At 37.5% G+C, this 10000-nt stretch overlaps 1 protein-coding gene across 1 annotated transcript in view; it reads left to right on the forward strand.

Annotated features, from left to right (window-relative positions):
- Positions 1-10000, forward strand: part of LOC114611047 — a 124762-nt gene that overhangs the window by 31349 nt on the left and 83413 nt on the right. The window contains exon 5 of the mRNA XM_028755708.1: positions 6783-6950. Within this exon, the coding sequence (XP_028611541.1) occupies positions 6783-6950 (168 nt within the window). The remainder of the gene's footprint in view (positions 1-6782; positions 6951-10000) is intronic.

The following is a 10000-nucleotide window of genomic DNA, read 5'->3' on the forward strand; positions in this document are numbered from 1 at the left end:
TGTGTGTGTGTGTGTGTGTGTGTGTGTGTGTGTGTGTGTGTGTGTGTATCAGGAATATTCAGCTGCAGTTTGTAGCTACAACCTGTATAATCCATCAGTCCACCAAGACAGTAACTACCACTTATTCATCTTTGTAAACTAAACACAAAAGAGCTGAGAGATGAACAAGTTTCTTATAATTGTGAAAAGAGGAATCAAAAATTTACACATAGCCGGGCAGTGGTGGCACATGCCTTTAATCCTAGCATTTGGGAGGCAGAGCTAGGCGGATTTCTGAGTTCAAGAGGCTAGCCTGGTCTACAGAGTGAGTTCCAGGAAAGCCAGGGCTACACAGAGAAACCCTGTCTCGAAAAACCAAAAAAAAAAAAAATTACACATAGTAACTTACATATAATAAAGCATCTACTGCACAAGAGAATTTTTCAATTAAATGTAATCTAAACTAGACATAAAAGGCATACAACTTTATAAATACTGTGTGATGTTTCAATATATATGGTGATACATTTTAAATTTATTCTTCTCTTCTACAATACATCAAGATGGCAGTCTCCCTGCCTCCCCTTCTTCTAGTCCCTCTGTCTCCTCCTCCTGATCCATTGCTCCTTCATTTCTCTTCAGAAAAGAGCAGGCTTTCCAGGAATGTCCGTGAACACAGCATAACAAGATGCAAGAAGACTAGGCATAAACTCTCCTATCAAGACTGGATGAGGCAACCCAGTAGAAGGAAGAGAATCGCAAGAGCAGGCAAAAGTGTCAGAGACACCCCCATTCCCACTGTTAGGAGTCTAATGAAAAACAACAAGCTAAACAACATGGCATGTATTCAGAGGGCCTAGAACAGACCCATGTAAGCTCCATGGTTACCTCTTCAGTCTCTGTGAGCCCCCATGAGCTCTGTATAGTTGATTCTGTGAGCCATGTTCTCCTGGTGTCTTCTACTCCTCTGGCTCCTACAATCTTTCCTCACCCTTTTCTGTGGGGTTTCCTAAGCTCTGCCTAACATTTTAAATGTGCTCTCCGTATCTAAACCCATTGGCTTCTGAAGGAAGCCTCTCTACCAATGATTGTAATATGTACTGATCCTTCAAGTATAGTAGAATATCATTAGGAATTATTTCATTGACTTTTTTAAAGTCCTTTTTGGTTCTGTCCTAGGTCTCAGAGCCATCCAGCTTCTGGATTCTGGCCATCCAGGCAATGTGAGGCATGAGTTCCCTCTTGTGGCTTGGACCTTAAGTTAGATAGTCATTGGTTGGCCCCTGCTACAAGCTCTGAAGTGCCAGGGCCCAAGTGCAGGCAGGGCAGGTTGTGGGCCATAGATTTTGTGGCTGGGTTGATGTCCCAGTGCTACCCCTGGGAGCCTAGCCTGGTTACAGAAGCTGGAAAGTTCAGGCTCCATACCCTTAGTTACTAGAAACTCTCACTATAGTCACCTGCATAGGTTCCAGGAAATTTCCACCACACTAGATTTCAGTATTGCCCCCTAAATGCCTACCTATTCCAGTTGTCTCTCTCTATACTTTCCTCAAGAATGTATGAATTCTTTATGGTGAAAATATTTAAAGTTCTTTCTTCTTGCTTTATATGATATGTAACACTTCTCAGTAATCAACCATCTATGCAATAGCATCTATCATACAAGCCTCATAGGAATTTTGCTGCCCTTCAAATGTCATAGAGATGGGTCTGGTTCTTCCTCACTCACCGGGTTCTTCAGTAACATGGACTCCTAATAAGTATCTATTTCATTCATTGTAATGACAATCCTTCCCTACCACTGGTCTTAGACATTCATGTCTACTTTGAACTTCTTGAAATAAGAAACAATCATATGTGTACCGGACCAGCTCATAGCTGCTCACAAATCCAGCTGTGTAGGTTCTCTACACTGCAGCTCAGCGATAGCAGATTGTTAGCTTGATACAGGCTGTGGTGGCAATATTTGTGCAAGGAGAACTGTCAAGCACAGCAAAATCAGGGATTATTTTTTTTTCAAATTTGGAAAGTTATTTAAAATATATACCAATAGTCCACTCGAAATAACACAAGATCAGCAGTAATGCTAGTGTAAATTCAAATGTAGTGCCCAAATATACTTTTAATTAAACAATGATTTTGTTCTCTCTGGAGTAAATTTTGTTTTAAATTAAAACCTATCCTAACAATTTGATTCATGTTAGACACAAGAACAAGTGTCTGCCACTTCTCTTTCAGCTTATCCAAGCCACAAGCTCAGTGAAGGCATGTGTTACATTTCTTGAGAAACTTCAGTACAGCTATAATTCACTCAGAGCTGCTTGGGTTAGTATTGTTTAATGTGTAGTTTGAATTTTTTTCTCATTAATAGAGTCAGGATATGCTACTAATATATGACTTAAAACCTGACGGTTTTATTGAGCGCCGTTACCTCTGGCATTTTCTCTCTGCTAATCTCACTCATCTCTGACTTCCTACGTAATAACTGGAAAAGACATTAAGAGTGACATGTTTATGTGTGTTGACACAGTTGATCAATCCATCTGACTGTGGGGAATGCTGACTAAGATATACTAGGTAAATAACTTGAAGGCTAGTAATGGCAGTGGGAAGGGACTGAAAAATGGGGCTCTGAATTTTATAATCATAAATGGCTCCTGGATCACAAACAGATGTAGCAGGAATTTGAGTTTAATCATGTGAGTATAGCTCTTAGTATCTCCTATACTTCATTCAGGTAACAGAAGTACTATGGAACTGTACTTTGCAAATATTAGTTACCACTGAGGAAGAAACAACAGAAAGAAAGAGAGAGGGGAAAAGAAACAAAGAAAATGAAGGAGGGAGAGAAGAGGGAGAGAGGGAAGGAGGAAGAGATGGAGGGAGGGAGGAAAGCAAGGGAACTAGTTCTAATTCCTAATAACAGCTAAGCAGACTGAGGGCAGCAGAGAGGATAAAAGTTATCACAAGGAATCCAGGTTTAGTTCCCAGGACCCACAAGAAGTTTCACAACCATCTGAAACTCCACTGGCATTCGCTACCCTCTTCTGACCTCTGTGGGTACCAGACATGCCCACGGTGTGCAAACATACATGCAAAAAACCCACCCATACACATAAAATAAACTATGCCTATCTAAAATAAACTAAAATCATATCTATCTAAAAGTTTTAAATAGTAAGAACTAAGGGTTGTGGTGACCCTACTTGAAGTCAGGTGGTTCTATTCTAAACCACTCACGATACATTTTCTTGTTGACATGATTCCCAGTAGAATTATGAGTTATGTGACTGTACTTCTAACCTCATCTTGCTTATCAGGGCCTCCTGCAGATGATAAGTGACATAATCCAAATCAGTCGGCTATATAGAATTAGTCTTAGTTTCAATTTCAGACAATCTAACTGGGATTCATGCTCCTACACAAAACAGCAATTACTGAATCTGTTGAACTCAAATAAAACCCTGGTCTTCTGGAGCTTTGCTTCTTTGCATACCACCTCTCCATTTTCTTCAAATGATACAATAGAATGAACGAAGTATAAGAATACCTAAGGTACATACCAGAGCTAACTAGTGCATGCCATGGTTCTTTTTAAAAACTATATTTATCATTACTTTTGTTTTTGTTGCTGTTATTATTAGTAGTAAGGCCAAAACTAAAAATGAAAAGTAAAAGAGCATCTGTATTTTTTACTTAAAATGCATTTCAATAATATCAAAACATTTAAAAGCTCATGTTTGGAATGCTCCTTTATTGAGTGTTTAATCTAGCAAACCTAATTTGGTAACAAACTTTATCTGACAAAGAGTTATTCAGGCTCGCCTGCTTAGATCAAGGTTCAATGTGGAGCAGCTGTTGAGACCTCGAGCAGCTATAAATTTCCAGCAGGTGTGTGGCTTGCTGCTTCATTGGGTTTTAACACAAATTTTATGTCTCAGCTTATGTAAGAGTATGCTCATTAGCTCTGTTCTGCTAACTGAATGAATAGAGAGCTACTCATCCACAGAATCACATCTGTTTGTAAATAAGTGAGCTGTTTGAACAGCCTCATACATATTGATAAAAACAATGATCCATATAAAGACCTGCCCTCAGACCCTCACACAACAAGGAGATGACTGCGTATCCAATGCAGGTATTTATTGTCAAAGGGAAATTGTCCCAGAAATCTGTGTGAGCTACAACAACAAACATTTTTTAAATAACTGAATTTTTAATTTTTAAAGTACAGAATATAATAAATAAATCTAAAACTTTAGAAAGTTCCTATTATAGATAAACAAAACAAAAACAAAAGCTTTTATTTAGCCTCAAAGTTCAGAAAGGCACATTAAGAAATGATTGTGTAATTTTGGTTTACTTTTCCTATCTTAATCAAATGTCACAAACAGACTTATCTAAAAAGTGAAACTTTTAAAAAAATTTAAAGTGTTTTGAAATATGCTATGTGGAAGCAGGCATCATATTCTGATTTATACTATTTATATTATTCTGCCCTAAACTTTTTATAATTTTAATCTAGTAAGCACCATGTCTCATAAAGCTCAAATCATTTCTATTCCAGATGTATAACTGTATATTATTGTCCTATGTCATCTCTCTTTCCATTCAAACATAACAATATATCTACTCAATTAGCATGACATAGGGAAGTATCCGCAGAAGATTTCAGATTTGGGGGACTTTAGAGTGTTTGTATAGACATTACATGGTATCTGGAGATAGGGGCTATATGAAAGCAAAATTCTGTTAGGAATACACACACACATACACACACACACACACACATATATATATACATATATATATGTATATATATATACATATATATATATGTACATATATATATCCTGAACATTATTTGTACAGACAGACAGTAACTTCTCAAACCAAGCAGATGTGGTATTCTAATAATTTTGGTGTTAGGCTGACATTCAAAAGGTGTTAAGTTCGTCATTTTATAATTTTTATAATAGAAATGCTTCACTCCTCCCTTTGTATCCCCTCCTCTTCCCCACCTGATTCTCAGAATGGATTGTGGAGATACACTTCCATTAGACACGCCTCTTTACAGCTAGCTGCCCCACCCTCTTCCTCGGAACTCTCATACTGCACTACAATGTCTTACCCATCATTGTAGCCCCAATGTTCATAAAATTAATTGCACCCGCTTTATAGGAGAAGAGCATTTATTTCAAATCAATTCAGTGAGTGAATGGATGTGCCTGAAACCACCCAAGCCATCAAATGTCTATTGAAGTCTCACATAATTTAAGCAAATGTGAAAGTTGGAAATCTATTGTTCATTTATCTATGTGTCAGGAACAATGACTAATAATTATTCTCTTCAGTCTGGTACTAAGAAACCGAATGTGGAAATGATCAAGAACCATTAAGAGTGATTCTCCAGAGAAAACAGAGAGGGCTTTGGTGGGGCTGGGTGGAGGGTATGGAGTGTTTTCTATAATTGACCTACAGTAGACCTCTGCCTTGCTAGGTCAGGTAAGGAGGAAATAAGACATTTCTCCCAAAGACTTCCTAAGAAAGGCATGGGAACCATTACAGTATATGAGGAGAAACAGACAGGGAGGTAAGATGCTCTATTGTGCTTTAAGAAGCATTGCTGAAGCACATACCTACAATCTCAGGAAATGAGACAGGAGATCAGGACACTGGGAGGTCTGCCCATACTTCCCTGTTTTGCAGAACAGAACGAATTGTTGTGTTCTTTAAGCCCCGCATTCCTAGTACTATTTTTAAAATGCAAATAAATTATGTAGTTTTCTTGAAAATAAAGTTTGGCTAAGCTTGGTTTGTTTTGTTTTGTTTTTTCAACTATGCCTGCATAGTTGACTGAAAGAGATGGAGTTGAATTTTCCTCAGGTTTGAATTTTCTAACCAGGGCACAAAGAAGCACAGAAGGAAATGTGGAAAGACAAGCTCATTTCTTTTAAAAACAGTGCTCACACCGTCAGGACACTCCTCTGCATAGGGAAGGACAAATAGATGAAACTTCACACATCCCTTACTATCCACTTCTCTTTATATAAGCCCAGGGTGAGATTTCTAGAAATACATTTGCAGTGCCTTCTTCAAGCACAAAAAGAGCAACAAAATTTTGTATCTGATAATTCTTTTCCTTGAACTTGATGTTTTAAAATGAATTCTGAAAGTTAATTCCTAGTCTACCCTGGTTTCAACTTGACCTCTAAATAGTAAAGTATTGTTTCTCAAAAGTAAACATTTATCTTTAACTAATATATTTGCAGTAATGTGTCCAGTGCACAGACTCCTACAGCCCAGAAGCAATATTTTGTATTTTGGTGTGCTTTTCTTTTTTGAAGATTTGTTTTATTTGTGTGTGTGTGTGTGTGTGTGTGTGTGTGTGTGTGTGTGTGTGTGGTGTTTGTTGGTATGGTTGTATGCATATCAGTGCAGTGGTTGAAGTCAGATGGTTACAGATTCCCAGGAGCTAAAGTTACAAGCAGTTTTGAGCCACTACTGTAGGTGCTTAGAAATGAACTTAGACCTTGGGATGAGCAGCAAGCACTTCTAACTGTTGAGTTCTCTCTATAGGCCTGGGGAATATTTGTTTTGATTATATTTTAAGAATATATGAATTATTTCCAAGAAAAATACACAGCAAACTCAGATCCTTCTTTCTGTTTACAGATAATGCTCTTCATTCCTAGGGACCTCACCTCTGCATATCTGGGTGATTTCTCTCCATGGCCACCAGAGCACTGGCTCTTCTTTCCTGTCAGTGTATAACTTAATTTCTCACCTTTTCTGTTCTTCAGTCACCTCAGATGATGCTCATTCTGTGGATTTTGGCTTTCGAGTTGATATTGAAGAAAAAGGATTCTACACAGAGAATTTCCATTCAACAGCATGGGTTTTCCGAGGTGATGATGGAAATCCTGAGGACAGCCCCAGGTGTCTTAGTAAAAAGCCAAGACCAGTAGCTGGTAAGGATTTTAGAATTACAGCAAGGCACAAATGTCTTAGCAAACTCTTAACTAGACCCCTAGACACTACAGAATACGGGTAGTTGGCATGTATTAAAGAATCTGAAATTACTAAAATAATTTCTTATCATTTTAAGACCTACTCCTTAAAATATGATATTAGGGATTAATATATCACTGTGGATGGGGGAAATCTCACAGAGCCTCCCTCCCCCCGAGTGAAGGATGGAGAACTACAGGCAATTAATAGCTGCTGAGAGAGGAAAAATCAGACTTCTACAGGGACAAACGCCCTGATAGGTAATACAACTCCAAATAGTTAGACCTAAACACATATACATCCGAACAGCATTAAATGAATGAAGCCAGCAGATTGCATTTATAAATTTATACTTGTGTATATGTTAAAGAATAAGTGGCCATGAATTTGAGAGGGAGTCAGAGGAATGGGAGAAAGTTGGATAGAAGAGAGGAAGAGGGGATATTGTATAAATATATACTCATATGAAATTCTCAAAACATGAAATAAAAAGAACTATTCCTTCAGAATAGTAACTCCAGATTTGGAGTATAAACTAATATGAGCTGAGCATAGTAGGGCGCACCGGAAATCCGGCACACAGGAAGTGGAAGCAGGATTGAGGCCAAAGAAACAACTCAGTATAGTGCACCATTGCAGAGCTCTGGAGTCATGAAGAGAATATAGACATTAGGAAAGCAGGCAGCAGGCAAATGAACAATTTCTACAAAACTATTTTGATAACCTAATAATATTTCAAAGATATGATAATGCTAATTTACATGTGTCACAATGTATTTTCTGAAAAATAAATGTAGTACTTATACAACAAAACCCAATCCTTAATTTCCTAAAAAGTTCTGAAGCTGGAAAATAGGCAACCAAAGTTATATCCCCCCAGCAATGCTGCATAGATGCCGCTACCTTAAGGATATAGGGCATTTTGGTGTGAGAGTTTTGTTATATTTATGGAAATATTTGTCCTTCATTTGGATTTTTACAACCAACAATGTGATGCAAAGGAAGTGCTGTCTAGAGGGATAAATTACTTGACGATGCACCAGCAGTCTGTGAAACAACAATGACATTCATTTGTGGCTTGTCAGCAGCTGTGTGGCACTTATGGATTATTCAGTAGACAGAGCCATTGGAAAGGGGAGCTATAAATCTTAACATATGAGAAAATCGTCTTCAGAATGGAAAAGGGACACAGTTACAGACATGTTGATTTTGTCCTCCCACAGGAGAGTTGAGCTCACCATTTCAAGACTTTATTGAAATGCTTACTCTTCCATACATGCTGTTGACATCCAAATTGCTTGACGGAGAAACCAAAACCACAGAAATCTGCCCTTGAAAGCAATAGCTATTTAATAGTTTCATGGAATAATAAAAAACAAATATGATTTGATTTGAATCAACATATAAAAATCTCTCATTAAGAAAGTATTTGTTGGGTAAATCAATCTGTCAAAAGCAGAAGATAGTATCAAGAAAGTAACCTAGAGGGAACAAGAAACCTTGAAAAGTAGAGATGTTAAAAAATTATTGTTACCACAGTCAGAAATGGATTTCTGCTTTTCATTTTTTTCCTGATTAGCTACCAGTCTATCTCAGAGTGTTGAAATATTAATTCCTGAGTCCTTGAATTCCCCAGTTCTGCCTCTTAAATTAGGAGATTCAATAAGACATTGTCCAATCACATGTGCCAAGAGAGAATTCTTTTAATGAGAAACAAACTTTCCCAGAGGCACAGAGCATTAAAGAAAACAGAACTTTAGAGCTGGGATACACAGAATACCTTCTCTGCAATATTAGTATGCTTTTTCTGGGAACAAGAGAAGAACAACATGTTCTCTTCAGACATTTCACAAAAGCAAGCATCTCTTCAAGAATCCACATGAAGAAGACACTGTAACATTCCAGCTCTCACAAACGGTGCCAGTTTGGTCAACGAGTATCCAGCACTTAAGCTTCAAGAGGCTATGACTCTTCTTTGTCTTTTCTAGTGCATCCTATTATACAAGAACGTGCCTAGGAGTAAAGCAGTGCACAGCAGATATTTGTAAATTAGTGACTCCTGCTTTTGACTGCAATGGACCTGTGAACAAGGAGGAGTGTCTCCTTGTTTATATCAGATGCTCGACTTCCTTCTCTGACCAAACAGGAGGTCAGGACTGAGCGCACCTGAGCAGAATACTTTGCCTTCTGCTACATTTGTTACGTCTCACAAGAAACTTAATATGAAATGTAATGATTCATCCCAGAATATCTGAATGAAATATTAAGAGGAAAATTAAGTAAATCATCTTACAAACTCTGCAAAGTAACATAAATTTGTAATAATATTTTTACAAATGCTATGGGAACCCTCATCTAAGACTATCTGTGAGCGATGGTGACAAAGAAATTCCACATCCCTCACCACCTTTGGGAGTCTTGTCTCGTTATCTATCACTTCAAAGTCTCAAGATTTTCTTTGACTTCCCTTATACTTTTAATTCTGTCCATATTCTGTCTACACATAGGTATTCTGAAAATGCTTTTAAATGTGGACTTTAAGCTTAGGCAACATACAAAAAGGAAACACACTTCAACCTGAAGCTTTAATTATAATCTAAGAAGTAAAAAATAACATCTACATAAGTAAAAGATGCCGCAGGTTAAAAAGAAAGAGCAAAATATATTACCCAAAAGTTCTAATGCATTCCTCCTTTTTATGAAAGGGCATCTTATTAAGTTTCCACTGTAAGATGTTAGGTTACCCTATTCTTTTTAACAGCTTGTATTCTTATCTTATAATTGACATTTTCACAAATACCTTAAAGTCGATCTAGTATTAAGAACCTACTCCTGAAATTCAGGAAAATCTCCAATTATGCTTTATTATTATTTACTCTTTACTAGTCTTCAAAGCCAAGTGCTAATGTTGCTCACAATCTGGAATCATACATTTTCTTTATTTCTGAGGAGTAATAACTCCAAACAGTTCTGAACAGAGAGGATCGTGATCTGTGAGGTGCAGTCTGGA

The sequence above is a fragment of the Grammomys surdaster genome, unplaced genomic scaffold (assembly GCF_004785775.1).
Source record: "Grammomys surdaster isolate TR1022 unplaced genomic scaffold, NIH_TR_1.0 126076, whole genome shotgun sequence".
In the NCBI taxonomy this organism is placed as follows: domain Eukaryota; kingdom Metazoa; phylum Chordata; class Mammalia; order Rodentia; family Muridae; genus Grammomys; species Grammomys surdaster.